We start from the raw sequence: 20,572 nt of genomic DNA, 5'->3' as shown, positions 1-20,572 counted from the left end.
ACAGATTCACAACTCTCTGACTGAAAAGGTTTTTCCTCATCTTAGTTCTAAATGGCCTACCCCTTATTCTTAAACTGTGGCCCCTTGTTCTGGACTCCCCCAACATTGGGAACATGTTTCCTGCCTCTAACGTGTCCAACCCCTTAATAATCTTATACGTTTCGATAAGATCTCCTCTCGTCCTTTTAAATTCCAGTGTATACAAGCCTAGTCGCTCCAGTCTTTCAACATATGATAGTCCCGCCATTCCGGGAATTAACCTAGTAAACCTACGCTGCATGCCCTCAATAGCAAGAATATCCTTCCTCAAATTTGGAGACCAAAACTGCACCCAGTACTCCAGGTGCGGTCTCAGTAGGGCCCTGTACAACTGCAGAAGGACCTCTTTGCTCCTATACTCAACTCCTCAAGTCAATATCCATTGACTTGGCCTCCACAACCCGTCGGTGGCAATGAATTCCACAGATTCACCACCCACTGACTAAAGAAATTCCTTCTCATCTCCTTTCTAAAGGTACGTCATTTTATTCTTAGGCAATGGCCTCTGGTCCCAGACTCTTCCACTGGTGGAAACATCCTCTCCACAATCACTCTATCTAGGCCTTTCACTATTCGGTAAGTTTCAACGAGGTCCCCCCTCATCCTTCTAAACTCCAGCGAGTACAGGCCCAGCGGGTAAATGAGAGGTGTTACATTTTGGTAAAACAAACCAGGCCAGCACTTACACAGTATCTGGTAGGGCTGGGGAGAGTATTGTAGAACAAAGAGAGACAGAGAGGTGCAGGTACATCATTCTGTGAAAGTGGCAACACAGATAGACAGGGTGCTGAAGAAGGTCCACAACAAGAAGCATGGGCCAGGTATAGGCAGCCGGGATCATGTGCATCCCTAGAGGAGTTTCACGAACCAAGGAGTAAACTAAAAAAGGAGATCAGAAGGGCAAAAAGGGGTCAGGAGACAGCTCTGGCGGGTAGCATTAAGGACAATCCCAAAACGTTTTATAAATACATAAGGGGGAAAAGGGTAACTAGAGAGAGAGAGTGGGACCTCTCAGGAATCAAAGTGGCCACCTCTGTGTGGAGCCGCAGGAGATGGGCAAGGTCCTCAATGAGTATTTCTCCTCTGTATTTACCGAGGAGAAAGAAGGTAGGACGGAGGAACTTGGGGCAGTCACTGGAAGTATCTTGAGAGCAGTCAGGGTTATTGTCGAAGAAGTGCTGAAGGTACTATCATGTTTGAAGGTAGACAAATCTCCAGGGCCTGATTAGATATATCCAAGGGGATTGTGGGAAACCAGAGAGGAAATTGCGGGAGCCCTGGTTGATATTTACGGGCCGTCCTTAAATACAGGAGAGGTGCCGGAAGACTGGAGGGTGACAAATGTTGTACCTCTTTTCAAGAAGGGCTGCAGGGAAAATGCTGGGAACTATAGGCCGGTGAGCTTAACAACTGTAGTTGGAAAGTTACCTCAGAGTATTCTGAGGGATGGGGTATACAGGCAAGGACTGATTAGGACTGGTTTTGTACGTGGGAGGTCGTGTCTCACAAATCTGATTGAGATTTTTGAAGACATGACCAAAAAGGTCGATGAGGGTAGAGCTGTAGATGTTGTGTAACATGGACTTCAGTAAGGCGTTCGACAAGGTTCCGCATGGTTGGCTGTTCTGGAAGGTTAGATCGCATGGGATTCAATAGAGATAGCTGAATGGATAGCAAATTGGCTCCATGAAAGGAAGCAGAGGGTGATGGTGGAAGGTTGCTTCTCAGACTGGATGCCTGTGACTAGTGGTGTGCCTCAGGGTTCGGTGCTGGGCCCGTTAATGTTTGTCATCCACATCAATGATTTGGATGAGAACATACAGGGCAAGATTAGCAAGTTTGCTGATGATACAAAAGTGGGTGGTTTTGCAGATAGTGAAGATGGTTGTGAATGATTGCAGCAGGATCTGGATCGATTGGCCAGGTGGGCGGTGGAATGGTTGATGGAATTTAATACAGAGAAGTGTGAGGTGTTGCATTCTGGGACATCTAACAAGGGCAGGACCTACACAGTGAATGGTAGGCCTGGGGACTGTTGCAGAGCAGAGGGATCTAGGAGTGCAGGTGGACACAAAATGCTGCAGTAACTCAGCGGGACAGGCAGCATCTCTGGAGAGAAGGAATGAGTAATGTTTCAGGTCGAGACCCTTTTTCAGACTGAAGTCAGTGGAGTGGGCGGGACAGAGATAGAATGTAGTCAGAGACAGTAAGTCTGGTGGGAGAACTGGGAAGGGGGAGGGGATAGAGAGGGAAAGCAAGGGCTATTTGAAGTTGGAGAAGTCAATGTTCATACCGCTGGGGTGTAAGCTACCCAAGCGAAATATAAGGTACTGTTCCTCCAATTTGCGCTGGGCCTCACTTTGACAATGGAGGAGGCCCAGGACAGAAAGCTCAGATTGGGAATGGGAGGGGGAGTTGAAATGTTGAGCAACCGAGAGATCAGGTTGGTTAAGGCAGACTGAGCGGAGGTGTTCAGCGAAACGATTGCCGAGCCTGCGCTTGGTCTCACCGATGTAAAGATGTTGGCACCTGGAACAGAGGATACAGTAGATGAAATTGGAGGATGTGCAAGTGAACCTCTGTCTCACCTGGAAAGACTGTTGGGTCCTTGGATGTAGTCGAGAGGGGAGGTAAAGGGACAGGTGTTGCATCTCCTGCAGTTGCAGGGGAAAGTACCTGGGGAGGGGGTGGTTTGGGTGGGAAGGGACGAGTTGACCAGGGAGTTGCGGAGGGAACGGTCTCTGCGGAAAACAGAAAGGGGTGGAGATGGGAAGATGTGGCCAGTGGTGGGACCCGTTGGAGGTGGCGAAAATGTTGGAGGATTATATGCTGTATGCGACGGTTGATGGGGTGGAAGGTGAGGACAAGGGGGACTCTGTCCTTGTTGCGAATGAGGGGAGGGGGAGCAAGAGCGGAGCTGTGGGAAACCCTAGTGAGAGCCTCATCTATCATGGAAGAGGGGAACCCCCGTTTCCTAAAGAATGAGGAATGCAAGTGCGTGGTTCCTTGAAGGTCGAGTCGCAGGTAGATAAGGTGGTCAAAAAGGCTTTTGGCACATTGGCCTTCATCAGTCAGAGTATTGAGTATAGAAGTTTGGAGGTCATGTTGCAGTTGTATAAGACGTCGGTGAGACCGCATTTAGAGTATTGCGTTCAGTTCTGGGCACCATGTTATAAGAAAGATATTGTCCAGCTGGAAAGGGTTCTGCAAAGATTTACGAGGATGTTGCCAGGACTAGAGGGTGTGAGCTCTCAGGAGAGATTGAGCAGGCTGGGTCTTTATTCCTGGGAGCGCAGGAGGATGAGGGGTGATCTTATAGAGGTGTGTAAAATCATGAGAGGAATAGATCGGGTAGATGCACAGAGTCTCTTGCCCAGAGTAGGTGAATCGAGGACCAGACAACATAGGTTTAAGGTGCAGGGGAAAAGATTTAATAGGAATCTGAGGGGTAGCTTTTAAATCTTTCCCTTGGATGTTACCAGGTCTTGAAGGGCTGAATGGCCTACTCCTGCACCTATTGTCTATTGTCTATTGTCTATTACACAAAGGGTGGTGAGTGTATGGAACAAGCTGCCAGAGTCTGAAGAAGGGTCTTGACCCGAAATGTCACCCATTCCTTCTCTCCAGAGATGCTGCCTGACCCGCTGTTACTCCAGCATTTTGTGTCTATCTTTGATTTAAACCAGCATCTGCAATCTTTCCTACACAAGCTGCTAGAGGATGCAGCTGAGGCTGGGACTAAGGCAACGTTTAAGAAACAGTCAGGCAGGTACATGGATAGGACAGGTTTGGAGGGATATGTACCAAGCGCAGGCAGGTGGGACTAGTGTAGCTGGGACATGTTGGCTGGTGTGGGCAAGTTGGGCTGAAGGGCCTGTTTCCATACTGTATCACTCTATGACTGTGACTTGCCTTCATCTGTCAGTGTATTGAGTACAAGAATTAGGATGTCATGTTGCAGCTGAACAAGACATTGGTAAGATAGACACAAAATGCTGGAGTAATTCAGCAGGTCAGGCAACATCTCTGGAGAGAAGGAATGGGTGACGCTTCGGGTCGAGACCCTTCTTCAGATTCGGGGATGCCACGTTTAGAGAACTCTGTCCAGTTCTGGTCTCCTGGCTATGGGAAGGATGTTATAAATTGGAAAGGGTACAAAAAAGATTCACAAGGATGTTACCAGGTCTTGAAGGTTTGAGTTAATAACTGGAGGCTGAATAGGTCGGGTCTTTCTTTCTCTGAAGCACAGGAGGCTGAGTGATGACCTTTGAGAAGTTGATAAAATCTCGACTTTAGCCTTTAGAGATACAGCGTGGAAACGGGCCCTTCGAGTCTGTGTCGACCAGTGATCACCCCGCAAGATACACAATGGGGACAATGTACAATTTTTACCAAAGCCAATTGACATAGAAACCTGTACGTCTTTGAAGTGTGGGAGGAAACCAGAGCACCTGGAAAAAAAACGTGCGGTCACAGGGAGAATGTAGAAACTCCGTACGGACAGCACCCGTGGTCAGGATCGAACCTGGGTCTCTGGCGCTGTAAGGCAGCAACTCTACCGCTGCTCAATGTGCTGCCTGTGAGGCAAAGTGAATAGCCACAGTCATTTCTGTAGGGCAGGTGAGGCCAAAACTGGAGAGCATAGGCTTAAGGAGAGAAAGGGAAAGATTTCAAAGGGGCCTGATGGGCAGCCTTTCCCACACAGAGGATGATGCATGCATGGAATGAGCTGCCTGAATAAGTGGTAGAATTACCATTTCATCACCATTACCATTACCATTACAATTATCATTAGCATTTTAAAGATACTTGGACAGATACATGGATAGGAAAGGTTTAGTGGGATATGGACAAGCACAGGCAAGTGGGACTTACTCTGATGGTTCACTTCGAAGGTATTTATTCACAAAATGCTGGAGTAACTCAGCAGGTCAGGCAGCATCTCAGGAGGGAAGGAATGGGTGACGTTTCGGGTCGAGACCCTTCTTCAGACTGATGTCAGGGGAGCGGGACCAAGGAAGAATATAGGTGGAGACAGGAAGATAGAGGGAGATCTGGGAAGGGGGAGGGGAAGAGAGGGACAGAGGAACTATCTAAAGTTGGAGAAGTCACTGTTCATACCGCTGGGCTGCAAGCTGCCCAGGCAAAATATGAGGTGTTGTTCCTCCAATTTCCGGTGGGCCTCACTATGGCACTGGAGGAGGCCCATGACAGAAAGGTCAGACTGGGAGTTGGAGGGGGTGCTCAGCCACCGGGAGATCAGGTTGGTTAAGGCGGACTGAGCGAAGGTGTTGAGCGAAGCAATCGCCGAGCCTGCGTTTGGTTTCGCCGATGTAAAGAAGTTCGCTGATGGTTCACTTGGTCAGTATGGACAAATTGGGCCGAAGGGACTGCTTCCATCCTTTACAGCTCTGTGACTCCATGACTCCAGAAGAGCAAGTCTCATGAGATTATTCATGTAAGTAAAAACTGTTAGGTTGAACGCTATCACAATAATCTACATTATTATGGTGGCACAGTAGCACAGCAGTACAGTTGCTGCCTTACAGCGCCAGAGTCCCGGGTTCGATCCTGACTATGGGTGCTGCCTGTACGGAGTTTGCACGTTCTCCCCGTGACCGCATAAATTTTTTCCGGGTGCTCCAGTTCCCTCCCACACTTCAAAGACGTACAGATTTGCGGGTTAATTGGCTTCGGTAAAATTGTAAATTGTCCCTGGGTGTGTACGATAGTACTAGTGCACTGGCTGAACGCTAGTCAGCGCAGACTCAGTGGGCAGAAGGGCCTGTTTCCACGCTGTCTGTATATAAAAGCTGTAAGTGAGCCTGCACTGCCACCTGCTGGTGAAACCACATGGTGGCTGCAGTTATTAAATGGGATTAAGAGCACTGGAAACAGGAGCAGGTGTGGGCACTTCAGTAAGATCATGGCCTATACAAATTTGGTCACAACACCATTTCTCTTTCCAAAGCCCTTGACACCCTTCAACTTCAAATGCCAATCTCAACCTCAAATTTATTGACTCTACCTTTTCGGGCTGGAGAATAATTCTTTAACTCTTCCTTCTAAAGAGGATAACCTCGCATTTATCCGTGTTATACCTCGTCTTCCTACGTCTCCGTCTCCATCCCCCCTTCCTCACCTGGTTCAAACTATCTCCTGCCAGCCTTTGCCTCACCCCTCTCTCTCACCTCTTTATAGTGGAGACAAAGAAACTGCAGATGGCAGGTTACAAAAACAGGCACAGAGTGCTGGAGTAACTCAGCGGGTCAGGCAGTATCTCTGGAGAACAAGGATAGGTGATGTTTTGGGTTGGGACCCTTCGTCAGACTGATTGTTGGGGGGAAAAGAAAGCTGGAAGAGAGAGGGGCAGGACAAAGCCTGGCAGGTTAGAGGATGATACAGGCGAGGAGGGTTTTTTTCACAGGCAACATTTCTTGTCTCAAGGAATCTAGAATGCAGGTAGACACAAAATGCTGGAGTAACTCAGCGGGACAGGCAACGTCTCTGGAGAGAAGGAATGGGTGACGTTTCGGGTCGAGACTCTTCTTCAGACTGATCAGTTTGAAGAATGGTCTCGACCCGAAACGTCACCCATTCCTTCTGTCCAGAGATGCTGCTTGTCCTGCTGAGTTACTTCAGCATTTTGTGTCTATCTTCGATTTAAACCAGCATCTGCAGTTCTTTCCTACAAATCTAGAATGCAGGTTGGGTGATAATTTGGTGGAGCATCTTCGTGAATCTTTTCATTTTCAATCCCACTCCTACAAAGACGTGCCTCTCTGTAGCCCCTCCACTGCCACAGTGAGGCCCAGTTTTAACTAGAAGAACAACAGCCGATATTCCACCTAATTATGTTGCAACCTTCTGGTATGAACAGTGCATTTTCTAACTTTAGGTAAACCGCTCTTATTTCCCATTGTCGTGCTTATGTCCCCTTTCTCAACCCGTTTCTTTTAATAAATGCACAAAGCAGGGCTGTGGAGTCGATACCCAAAACACCCGACTGCCACTCCTTGATTTCTTGTGTCTCCGACTCTGACTTCGGCTCCAGCGGCACCAACATTGCTCCGACTCGGACACCACGACTCCGACTCCGATTCCATAGCCCTGGCACAAAGTGCTGGAGAGAGTCAGCAGGTCAGGCAGCATCTGTGGAGAGAAGGTGCGGACGATGCTTCGGGTCATAATTTCATGTTCATAAGTTCTAGGAGCGGAATTGGGCCATTCGGCCCATCAAGTCTCTTCCGCCATTCAATCATGGCTGATCCATCTTTCCCTCTCAACCCCATTCTCCTGCCTTCGCCCCAATACCCCTGACACCCATACCGATCAAGAATCTGTCCATCTCCACCTCCACAGCCGTCTGTGGCAATGAATTCCACAGATTCACCACACTGTGGCGAAAGAAGCTCCTCTCGTCTCCTTTCTCAAGGTACGTCCTTTTAATCTGAGGCTGTGCCCTCTGGTCCCAGAGTCTTTCACAAATGGAAATATCGGGTTGGGACCCCTCTTCAGAGTCTGGAGAAACTCAGCAGGTCATGTGTTGGAATTGTCGATGTTTCAGGTTGAGACCTACATCGGGACTGTGATGGTTAAGACCACTGTCTCCCCTCTCAGTCCTGAGGGAGGATCGGGACTGTGATGGTTAAGACCACTGTCTCCCCTCTCAGTCCTGAGGGAGGATCGGGACTGTGATGGTTAAGACCACTGTCTCCCCTCTCAGTCCTGAGGGAGGATCGGGACTGTGATGGTTAAGACCACTGTCTCCCCTCTCAGTCCTGAGGGAGGATCGGGACTGTCATGGTTAAGACCACTATCTCCCCTCTCAGTCCTGAGGGAGGGTCTGAGCCCAACACATCGACAACTCTTTTCCCACCATAGATGCCGCTCGACCCACAGTTTCTTTCCCCCAAAATACTTGCATTTGCAGCTTTTGGAACAACAGGTTGCTGCCATCCCTGATACAATGGGACAAATTCCTGCGTGCACATGATCATAACCTTGCACTATTCACATCGCGTTAACTATTTTATGTGTTTATTAGGGGAGAAGTGAGCATCTGTTTGCTCACCATCCACACTGTGTATAGCTTGTACATGATATACATGGGCATAAGTACATGACAGCAAGGGTGTGTGCATACAATGTGTATACTTGCAGATTCAGGTCCACTACCTTGGTCCAGAGTTGTAGAGTGATGGAGTCATGCAGCATGGACACAGACGTTTCGGCCCAACGTGCCCACACTGACCAACTTGTCCCGTCTACACTAGTCCCACCTGCCTGCTTTTGGCCTATATCCCTCTAAACCTACCCTATCCATGCTCCTGTCTCAATGTTTCTTAAAAGTTGCGATAGTACTTTTAGAGTGATAGTACTGATAGAGTGATCAGCCATGATCGCATTGAATGGCGGTGCTGGCTCGAAGGGCTGAATGGCCTACTCCTGCACCTATTGTCTATTGTCTATTGTCTATTGTCTATAGTACCTGCCTCAACTTTGTGTAAAAAAAAAGTTACCCCTCAAGTTCCCATTAAATCTTCTCTCCCCCCCCCCCCCCCCCCCCTCACTCTAAACCTATGTCCTCGGGTTCCCGATTCCCCTACCTTGTGCATTTACACAAACTATTCCCCTCGTCTTTTTTTACACCTGTGCACCTCTATCCCCTCATGATCGCATACACAATACAATACAATACAATACAATATATCTTTATTGTCATTGTACAGGGGTACAACGAGATTGGGAATGCGCCTCCCATACGATGCAATAATTTAATTAGCTAGTCAGTATTAATTTAAACAACCCAATGAAACAAATTAGAACAGTTTTAAAACAGAATAAAGTGCAAGTAGATCTGTGCCGGTTCACTGTGCGATGTGGCCATCCGGCTCAGCAGGACCGGTTCATAGCAGCTATGGGCCTGGGGATGAAGCTGTTCCTGAGTTTGGAGGTGTGGGCGTAGAAGGCCTTGTATCGTCTGCCTGATGGTAGAAGTTCGAACAGACTGTTGCAGGGGTGTGAAGAGTCTTTGTGGATGCTGGTGGCTTTTCTGAGGCACCTCTAGAAGATCCCCATTCATCCTCCTGTGCTCCAAGGAATAAAGCCCTGGCCTGCTCAACCTTGCTTATTCCTTGCCGTATTACCCGGTTTACCGGACTACCAGAGGCCATGGTTTCGGGGTACTGAGATACCGGCCTGCAAAGTTAGCTTTGGAAATCGGCCATGGGCATGGATCTGCCCACTCCGGCCGGGCCGGAGTTCCAGAGCCCTGGGCTGATGGGGCAGATTCGACCCGCTGATCAACCATGGAAGTTCCAACGAGGTCGAGATTGGCCGCCTCACCCGGCCCGGGTGCCACATTTTCGGGGGGGGGGGACTTCATTTGGGATTTCAAGAGCTGCCGGACCACCAGTAGTCGGAAAATTGGTGGTGGACCTGTATGTGTATTTTTGTGGCAAGGCAAGTATGCATGAGCGCATTCGTGGTGTAAGTGCATACGTAGAGATGTTTGGTTTAATTTAGTTTAGCTTAGAGATACAGCGCGGAAACAGGCCCTTCGACCCACCGAGTCCGTGCTGACCAGTGATCCCGCACATTAACACAATCCTGCACACGACGGACAATTTACAATTTTATCAAAGTCAATTAACCCACAAATCTGTACGTCTTTGGAGTGTGGGAGGAAACCGGAGCACCCGGAGAAAACCCACGCAGGTCGCGGGGAGAACGTACAAACTACATACAGACAGCACCCATGTTTAGGATTGAACCCGTGTCTCTGACTCTGTAGAGCAGCAAATCCACCGCTGTGGCACCGTGCCACCCCAATTTCATGCCTTTGGCTTTATGTATTCATGCTTTAATGCGTATTGTGCAGGAGTGAGTATTTACGCACATATATTTGCAGGTAGGCATGTCTTCCTGAATGTATTATGTTGTTGTGTGTGCATGCACCTGCTGATGTTACCAACATTGGAGACCTTGAACAAAGAGGGGAGATTGAATTGGCTGGGGCTTTGTTCTCTGAAGTCCAGAAGACTCAGGGATGACCATCCCTCAGGGCGGCACGGTGGCGCAGCGGTAGAGTTGCTGCCTTACAGCGAATGCAGCGCCTGAGACTCAGGTTCGATCCTGACTACGGGCGCCGTCTGTACGGAGTTTGTACGTTCTCCCCGTGACCTGCGTGGGTTTTCTCCGAGATCTTCGGTTTCTTCCCACACTCCAAAGACGTACAGGTATGTAGGTTAATTGACTCGGTAAATGTAAAAAGTGTCCCTAGTGTGTGTAGGATAGTGTTAATGTGTGGGGATCGCTGGGCGGCGCGGACTTGGTGGAGCCGAAGGGCCTGTTTCCGCGCTGTATCTCTAAAAAAAACCATACGGAGATACATTAAATCATGAGGTGAATAGTTAAGGTACATGAGCACAGGCCTTATTCCCCGGGGAAGGGGAGTCTAAAAAAATAGAGGACATAGATTTAAAGTGAGAGGGGAAAGATTTAAAGGCGACTTGAGGACAGGCAGGTTTCTCACACAGAAGGTGGTGGTTATGTGGAACAAGCTGCCAGAGAAGGTGTTAGAAGCAAATACAATGATCATTTTTGAAGACATTTCCACAGGTGCACGGACTGTCAGAGCGCAAGGAAACAGGCCCTTCGGCCTTACTCGTCCACGCCGACCAAGTCGCCCATCGCTACGATGGGCAGCGGCAGAGTTGCTGCCTTACGGCGCCAGAGATCCAGGTTCGATCCTGACTATGGGTGCTGTCTGCATGGAGTTTATACGTTCTCCCCGTGACCGCGTGGGTTTTCCCCTGGGTGCTCCAGTTTCCTCCCACACTCCAAAGACGTACAAGTTTGTAGGTTAATTTGGCTTCAGTAAAAATTGTAAAATTGTCCCTAGTATTTCAGATAGTGCTAGCGTATGGGCAATCGTTGGTCAGCTCAGACTCGGTGGGCCAAAGGAACTGTTTCCGCAATGTTTCTCTAAACTAAACTAAAATCTAAGTTGGTCCCATTTGACTCGTATCACTTCAAATCTTTCCTATCCATGTACCTGTGCAAAGGTCTTTAAAATGTTGTTATACTACCTGCTTCTAACACTTCTTCCGGCAGAGCGTTACATCAACACACCTCCCACTGTGTGAAAAACTTGCCCCACAGATTCCTATTATACCTCTCACCTTATGACCTCTGATTTTTGATTCCATTACCCTGGAAAAAAACCAAACCTCATTAAAGTGCCGGAGGGTCCAAAGAAGGGTCTCGACCTGAAATGTTGCCTGTCCATTCCCACCACAGATGCTACCTGACCCGTTGAGTTACTTCAGCACCTCATCCAGGACCGCACACCCCAGGTGGCACAGCTGGTGGAGCCGCTACCTCACACAGCCAGTGAGCCGGGTTCGATCCTGGCTCTGGGTGCTGCCTGTGTGGAGATTTCACGTTCTCCCTGCGACCGTGTGGGTTTCCTTCAGGTGTCATGGTTTCCTCCCACATTCCAAAGTTTTAGTTCCGTTTAGTTTAGAGATATAGTGTGGAAATAGGCCCGCCCTTCAGCCCACTGACTCCATGCTAACCAACGCTCACTCGTACACTAGCACTATCCTACACACTGGGGGCAATTTTACAAAAGCCAATTAACCCTCAAACCTGCACATCCTTGGAGTGCGGGAGGAAACCAGAGTGTGCGGTGAATGAGAAAATGAGAACTGGTGCCAACGGGTGATCAATGGTCAGCGTGGACCTCAGTGGGCCGTAGGGCCTGTTTCCTTGCTGCATCTCTAAACTAAACCAGACGAAGAGTAACATTCCACAAGCCCAGTGTGGCTGTGAAAGGCGACACGAGGTAAAGTGCCGACTGGGCTTTTACAGTGACGCTGTTCTAACAGACAGGGAGTCTGAATCCATTACGTTTAATTAAGTGCTCACCTTTCAATTAGACCTAGTAATGAAGTAACTCTGCACGGTGTAACATTGTAATAAATAGGCCGTGGACAATAACAGGACAGTAAATTGCTTCTGACATTCACAGCTGGCCTTGCTCCTCATTTTGTTTGCCATTCTTCCTCTGCCTAATTACATTGTTCAGTGGAAATTGCTGCGCCCTTTCAGGATGCCCCCACCCTTCAGGATGCCCCCACCCTTCAGGATGCCCCCACCCTTCAGGATGCCCCCACCCTTCCCACCGATGAACCTCAAAATCCCCAGATGCCACAGACAAGCAATTGTTTGCGAGCCGCTCCTTGTGGTTAAGAATCAATGAAATGCTATGATTAACTCCCCTTCATCCCTCCCCCACCCTCCGCGTCTCCAGCTGGAAAGGAGTGGCAATGTGCTGGCCAAGTCGTTAGCAGCCTGTCTCCCCCACTCAGCCAAGGGGACGGGTGCTGTCGGCTCCAATGCTCGTCACCAGATGAGAGGTCTTCGTTTGGCGGCCTCCGCCGAGCCTCTGGCTTCATCTGGAGCCTCGCTCGCAGCGTTTAGACAATAGACAATAGGTGCAGGAGGAGGCCATTCGGCCCTTCGAGCCAGCACCGCCATTCAATGTGATCATGGCTGATCATTCTCAATCAGTACCCCGTTCCTGCCTTCTCCCCATACCCCCTGACTCCGCTATCCATAAGAGCTCTATCCAGATGCATTCAGAGAATTGGCCTCCACTGCCTTCTGAGGCAGAGAATTCCACAGATTCACAACTCTGAGAGAAAAGTTTTTCCTCATCTCAGTTCTAAATGGCCTACCCCTTATTCTTAAACTGTGGCCCCTTGTTCTGGACTCCCCCAACATTGGGAACATGTTTCCTGCCTCTAATGTGTCCAACCCCTTAATAATCTTATACGTTTCGATAAGATCCCCTCTCATCCTACATTCCAGTGTATACAAGCCTAGTCGCTCCAGTCTTTCAACATATGACAGTCCCGCCATTCCGGGAATTAACCTAGTAAACCTACGCTGCACACCCTCAATAGCAAGAATATCCTTCCTCAAATTTGGAGACCAAAACTGCACACAGTACTCCAGGTGCGGTCTCACTAGGGCCCTGTACAACTGCAGAAGGACCTCTTTGCTCCTATACTCAACTCTTCTTGTTATGAAGGCCAACATTCCATTGGCTTTCTTCACTACCTGCTGTACCTGCATGCTTCCTTTCAGTGACTGATGCACTAGGACACCCAGATCTTGTTGTATGATTCCTTTTCCTAACTTGACACCATTCAGATAATACTCTGTCTTCCTATTCTTGCCACCAAAGTGGATAACCTCACACTTATCCACATTAAACTGCATCTGCCATGCATCCGCCCACTCATACAACCTGTCCAAGTCACCCTGCAACCTCATAGCATCTTCCTCACAGCTCACACTACCACCCAGCTTTGTATCATCTGATCATCTGGTTTAGTTTAGAGATGCGGCGCGGAAACAGGCCATTCGGCCCACCGAGCCTAGCGCAGACCAGCGTTCACCCACCTCCATCCCAGCACTACCCCACACACACCAGGGACAATTTACAATCTTTACCGAAGCTGATTAATCTGCAAGCCTCCACGTCTTTGGAGTGTGGGGAGAATTCACAAACTCCATACAGACAGCACCCGTAGTCAAGATCGAACCCGCGTCTCTGGCGCTGTAAGGCGGCAACTCTACTGCTGTGCCCTCACGGTCAGAAGCTACTCTTCTCCCCTATTCCAGGGCAATGTAGAAGGAACGATGCACTATCCAGGGGGGCAATGTAGAGGCAGCAGCGCACTATCCAAGGGCAATGCAGAGGGAGCATTGCACTATCTGAGGGGCAGTGCAGAGGGAACAGTGCACTATCCAGGGTAATGTAGAGAGAGCTTTGCGCTATTCACGGTCGATGCTGAGGGAACAGCGCACTGCCTGAGGGACACGCAGAGAGAGCTCAGGACTACCCAGGGGCAAGGTAGTGGGAGCACCGCTCTGTCCCAGGAGCTATACAGAGGGGAACACCATAGACTCTATGGTCAATCTCTGACCCTTCCCTCCCTTTTCTGGATCTTTCAGTCTCCATCTCAGGAGAGAGGCAAGCCACGAACATCCATTACTATCCTGCTAACTCCCACAGTTTTCTACACTGCTCGTCATCCCTCCCAATCTCATGTACAGTCCCTACTCTGTTAGAAACATAGAAAGTAGGTGCAGGAGTAGGCCATTCGGCCCTTCGAGCCTGCACCGCCATTCAATATGATCATGGCTGATCATCCAACTCAGTATCCTGTACCTGCCTTCTCTCCATACCCCCACTGTTCTCTCAGTTTTACACTGTTCTCTCAGTTCCTCTGTCTACGTGGTACCGAGATATAGTGGAAAGGTTTGGGTCAGGACCCTTCTTCCTGATGGAGCGTCCCGACCAGAAACATCACCCATCCTTTTTCCCCAGAGATGCTGTCTGACCCGCTGAGTTACTCCAGCACTTTAGTATAAGTTAGCATCTGCAGCTCTTTGTTTCTACATAGTGAAAATGGTTGTTTTGCATTCCATCCAGGCATATAATACCACACATGAATGTAGTCAAGCCATGTTTTAGTACACAGGTAGTGCAAAAAGGGAAAGGGATTTGGAATATTGTGTGGAGTTCTAGTGGCCCCATTACAGGAAAGATGCCTTAGGGAAAATGCGGGGCAGGTTTACCAGAATGCTGCCTGGTCTCAGCTACTGGAAGAGATTGGAGCCACTTGGAGTGTTTTCTCTGGAATGTCGGAGGTTGAGGGGAGACTTGATGGAAGTATATAAAATTATGAGAGGCATAGATAGGGTGGACAGCCGGAAGCTTTTTTCCCAGGGTTGAACGGTCCAGCCACTGGAGGGCTTAGCTATAAGGTGAGAGGGGGAATGTTTAAAGAAGATGCACGGGGCCAGATTTTTACACAGTGAGTTGCATTGCAGGGGTGGTGGTGGAGGCAGGATCGATAGTGGTGTTTAAGAGGCATTGAGATAGACATGGAAGTGCAGGGGATAGAGGGCTTAGGATCATGCACAGGCGGATGAGATCAGTTTAACTTGGTATCATGTTCAGCATGAACATTGTGGGCCAAAGGGCACACTTCTGTGCTGTGGTTGTTTTATGTTCTATGCGCTATGAAACAGTGTGCAGAATATTAGAGTGAAAGTGTAGGTAGGGACTGCAGATGCTGGTTTAAACCGAAGATAGACACAAAAAGCTGGAGTAACTCAGCGGGACAGGCAGCATCTCTGGAGAGAAGGAATGGGTGATGTTTTGGATCAAGACTCTTCTTCAGGCGAGTTAGGGAAAAGAGAAAGGAGAGATATAGACGATGATGTAGAGAGATAAAGAACAATGAATGTAAATTATATGCACAAAAGTACCAATGATAAAGAAAACAGGACATTGTGAGCTATTTGTTGGGTGAAAACAAGAAGCTAGTGCGACTTGGGTGGGGGAGGGATAGAGAGAGAGGGAATGCAGGGGTTGCTTGAAGCTAGAGAAATCAATATTCATACCACTGGGCTGTAAGCTGCCCAAGCAAAATATGAGATGCTGTTCCTCCAATTTGCGTTTAGCCTCACTCTGACAATGGAGGAGACCGACGTCAGAAAGGTCAGTGTGGGAATGGAAAGGAGGATTAGAGTGTTTGGCAACCGGGAGATCAGGTTGGACTTCAGGTGATGAGCGAAGGTGTTCAGGTGTACGTTTTTGCATCTGATTCATTCATTGTTCTTTATCTCACTACATCATCATCTATGCGTCTCTTTTTCCCTTTAACCCTGATTATTCTGAAGAAGGGTCTCGACCCGAAACGTCACCCATTCCTTCTCTTCGGCTTGTACTCGCTGGAATTTAGAAGATTGAGGGGGGATCTTATAGAAACTTACAAAATTCTTAAGGGGTTGGACAGGCTAGATGCAGGAAGATTGTTCCCGATGTTGGGGAAGTCCAGAACAAGGGGTCACAGTTTAAGGATAAGGGGGAAGTCTTTTAGAACCGAGATGAGAACGTTTTTTTTCACACAGAGAGTGGTGAATCTGTGGAATTCTCTGCCACAGAAGGTAGTTGAGGCCAGTTCATTGGCTATATTTAAGAGGGAGTTAGATGTGGCCCTTGTGGCTAAAGGGATCAGGGGGTATGGAGAGAAGGCAGGTACGGGATACTGAGTTGGATGATCAGCCATGATCATATTGAATGGCGGTGCAGGCTCGAAGGGCCGAATGGCCTACTCCTGCACCTATTTTCTATGTTTCTATGTTTCAATGCTGCCTGTCCCGCTGAGTTCCTCCAGCTTTTTGTGTCTATTACAGTGAAAGTGCCTGGATACATGGGATGGGACTAGGTAGGGGGGAGTCTGGACGATATCAGTTCATTGGACGTGTGCACGATTAAACAATGGATCTGCCATGGACTGGGACCCTGTGTAGCAAGAGGTGTGGAGTGAACACCTCCTGAGGAGATGAAGTCCATGACCATCCGAGTGTCCATGTCCGGATGTTTGATGGTCAGAGGTATGAGGAGATGTCTGAGAGCGGACGTTATCAACACCCTTCCGTCAGTGGATTTGATACCAATCTCCATGTCCTGGGGAAATGAGATGCATTCTCTTATTTAGAGTTTAGTCCAGAGATACAGCGTGGGAACAGGCCCTTCATCCCACCTAGTCCATGCCATCCACCCGTTCTCACTAGGTACTATGTCACTTTTTTTTGCTTATTATGGGTTTTACAGATTGCAATGTTACATATCTGTTGTGATGTTGCAAGTAAGAATTTTGTTGTTCCGTTTCAGGACATATGACAATGAAACACTCTTGACTCTATGACCATTCACATCCCTTGTCTTCGTTGGCTTTCTGTTCTGCGTGGCTTCATAGCCCTGGAATGGGCGGATGAACGCACTGCATTCAACATCACCTTTCTCTTCCAGATCCCCTGTTATGGCTGGAGGTCTCTTTGCCGTGGACCAGCGGTGGTTCTGGGAGCTGGGTGGCTACGACCCAGGGCTGGAGATCTGGGGAGGGGAGCAGTACGAGATTTCGTTCAAGGTGAGTTAACGTGGACATTACTGTGAGCTCCCAGCTTTGATCGTAGTGAGGGAGAGTGAGCAAGACAGAATTAAAGGGCGCTCTTTTAGAAAGGAGGTGAGGAGGAACTTCTTTAGTCAGAGGGTAGTTAATCTGTGGAACTCATTGCCACAGAGGGCTGTGGAGGCCAAGTCAGTGGATATTTTTAAGGCAGAGATGGACAAATTCTTGATTAGAACAGGTGTCAAGGCTTATGGGGAGAAGGCAGGAAAACGGGATTAGGAGGCAGAGATCAGCCATGATTGAATGGCGGTGTCGACTCAATGGGCCAAATGGCCTAATTCTATACCTATAACTTGTGAACGTGTGAGTGGGGGGAGGAACATGCTCATAATCATGTGAGGAATAGATCGGGTAGATGCACAGAGTCCCTTGGCCAGAGTAGGTGAATCGAGGACCAGAGGACATAGGTTTAAGATGAAGGGGAAAAGATTTAATAGGAATCTGAGGGGTAACTTTTTCACACAAAGGGTGGTAGGTGTATGGAACAAGCTGCCAGAGGAGGTAGTTGAGGCTGGGATGATCCCAACGTTTAAGAAACAGTTAGACAGGTACATGGAAAGGGCAAGTTTGGATATGGACCAAACGCAGGCAGGTGGGACATGTTGGCCGGTATGGGCAAGTTGGGCTGAAGGACCTGTTTCCACACTGTATCACTCTATGCCTCTATTAGCAATACTACCTTTTAACTGTTGTTATTCTTTAGAAAAGTGTTCTAATGTGGGTTAAAAAAAGACACAGAGTGCTGGTGACTCAGCAGGTCTGGCAGCATTTCTGGAGATCAGGGACAAGGGTCGGGACCCTTCTTCAGACTGATTGTAGTGGAGGCGAGAACGGTGGAAGAGAGGTTGGGCTGAGCAGGTGACACTGATCCATATTAAGTTCTTATCTGACGACAGCATTGTGAGGTCAAGGTCTTATGCTACCAGCCTAATAATTCAAGCAGAAATATGGAACTGCAGATGTTGGTTTACAAAAAAAGACACAAAGTGCTGGAGTAACTCAGCGGCTCAAGCACGATCCCTGGAGAACATGGGACAAAGCCTGGCATGGCTGGTGAGAGGGAGCAGCTTTTTTTGCACAGAGAGCGGTGGGTATATGGAACTAGTACCGGAGGAAGTTATCGAGGCAGGTACAATAACAACATTTAAAAGACATTTGGACGGGTACATGGATGGAAAGGGTATGGATGGAATTTGGGCCAAAGAGGGGCAAATGGGATCAGCATGATTGCTCAGGATGGTCGGCACAGACATTTGACTGAAGGACCTGTTTCCACGCTGTGTAGCTCTCCGATTCCAATTTCTATTCATTCTCGCAAAAGGCCAGCAGTAAAGTGCTCGCGATATGCTCGGTTTCGACGTGAAAAACTCAAAGCCCAGTTGACTCCGGAATATATCAGGTGTCATCAAGTAGATATTTATTGCATCAGTCAAATGCCCAACACTGTTGGAGACTTCATTATCCTATTCTCCTGTAATCAGTCACTTGCTGCTCTGTAATTGTTATGCAGGCGTTACCTCCCTGTTTAGTGTCTAAGGGGAACCATGGTAACAGCAGAGAGAGTTCAGAAGGTAAATTGCCTCGATTTTTCTTTTGCTCAGGGAACAGAATCTGCCCGTGTCACCAGGGCTTCCATCTTAGTCATTCCTGTCATTTGTCTTGTTAAAGATAGTGACCTCGGCCATCTGCTTGAGCTTATTAAAGTAATGGAGGCTGATAGGTACACCATTCCTTCAAGTCTGGAACGGGCTGCAGCCCATTAGCGTCAGGATGTGTGACAGCGGATGAAGGTCAGTGTAAAATGAACAGTGACGATCATCGTGGCTGATAGGATTCGCCAGACCTTGTGACACCATTAGCTCAGGGCCGTTTTTACAGCATTATGGGCCCCCGGGCAAAGCAGTGTACTGGGGCCCCTACCGTTACTCTCCCCCACCCCCCTTTCCCTACCAGCCCCCCCCCCCCTGTCGTGCCGGCGACAAGCACTTACCAAAAAGCACTTAGCGATGGACTTAGGGTGCTACATTGTTGCGAAAAGCACTTACAGATTGCTGTGAGAAGCACTTAGGGATGGAAAAGCAAAGCACTTAGGGAGCTAATTGTTGCGAAACAGATCGCTGTGAGAAGCACTTAGGGACCGAAAATGTTGCGAAAAAAGCACTTATTGAACCTACATTTTTAAAGTAGTATTTATTTATTGCAAGTCACTTAACATACACAGATCAGCATGGGGCCCCTATGCTCGTGGGGCCCCAGGCAAGTGCCCATCAGGCCCATGCGTTAAGACGGCCCTGCATTAGCTGACGACAAGAATCACATCATTTGTCAAACTAACACTGGAGGGAAATTAGGATGGAATCTCCATGTCTTGGGGAAATAAGAAGGAAGAGGTATTCACTTAGGACCCAGGTTCGATCCTGACTAAGGGGGCTGTCTGTGCGTTGTTTGTACGTTCTCCCTGTGACCGTGTGGGTTTTCCCGGGACGACCTGCTTCCCCTCCCACATCCCAAAGACCTACATGTTTGTTGGGTGTGTAGGAAGGACCTGCAGATGCTTGTTTATACTGAGGATCGACCTTGAATGCTGGTGTAGCTCAGCGGGTCAGGCAGCATCCCTGGAGAAAAGGAATAGGTGACGTTTCGAGTCAAGACCCTTCTTTGGACTGAGAGTGAAGGGAGAGGAAAACTAGAGATAAAAAGGTTCAGACCAAATCGATGACCCACAAAAGGTGGAGCCCACAATGGTCCATTGTTGGCTATGGAAGAGATGATGACGAAGGGATTTTACCGAAGAGATATGAACAGTGAAACTAGCAGGATGACTGGGGTGGGGGAGGGATGGAGAGAGAGGGAATGTAATGGTTACTTGAAATTAGATAAATCAAAGTTTGGGTTGGAAGCTGCTCAAACGAAATATGAGTTTAGTTTAGAGACAGGGTGTGTAAACAGACCCTTTGTCCCACCGAGTCCAGACCAACCACCCCTTCACACTAGTGCTACATTAAAGCTTATGGGGAGAAGACAGGGGAATGGGGTTGAGAGGGGAAGATAGATCAGCCATGATTGAATGGCGGAGTTGACTCAATGGGCCAAATGACCTAATTCTTCTCCTATGAAATATGAACTTCTGAACTTATCCCACATTCGCATCCTACACACTAGGAGTAATTTACAGGAATCAATTAACCTAAAAAAACCTGCATGTCTTTAGAATGTGGGAAGAAACCGGAGCACCCGGAGAAAACGTTGTCACAGGGAGAACGTGCAAACTCCACAAAGACAGCACCAGTAGTCTGGGTCGCACCCAGGTCTCTGTCGCTGGAAGGCAGCAAATCTACTGATGTGCCATCAGTTGAAGTTCAAATTTATTATTATGTGCATGAGTGTGGAGAGGAACAGGTACAATGAATAATCTTGCTTGTAGCGGCACCACAGTCACATAGACTCAGACAAACACACAACAACAAATC

At 48.4% G+C, this 20,572-nt stretch overlaps 1 protein-coding gene across 2 annotated transcripts in view; it reads left to right on the top strand.

The window, feature by feature from the left end:
• galntl6 (polypeptide N-acetylgalactosaminyltransferase like 6) overlaps positions 1–20,572 on the top strand; it is an 801,537-nt gene that overhangs the window by 695,798 nt on the left and 85,167 nt on the right. For both annotated transcript variants that reach the window (XM_078396864.1, XM_078396865.1), the window contains one exon: positions 16,943–17,060. In XM_078396864.1, coding sequence (XP_078252990.1) covers positions 16,943–17,060 — 118 coding nt within the window. The remainder of the gene's footprint in view (positions 1–16,942; positions 17,061–20,572) is intronic.

Source organism: Rhinoraja longicauda, chromosome 3 (genome assembly GCF_053455715.1).
Source record: "Rhinoraja longicauda isolate Sanriku21f chromosome 3, sRhiLon1.1, whole genome shotgun sequence".
Classification (NCBI taxonomy): domain Eukaryota; kingdom Metazoa; phylum Chordata; class Chondrichthyes; order Rajiformes; family Arhynchobatidae; genus Rhinoraja; species Rhinoraja longicauda.
The sequence above is the reverse complement of the archived record's forward strand: the minus strand, read 5'-3'. Positions and strand labels throughout refer to the sequence as shown.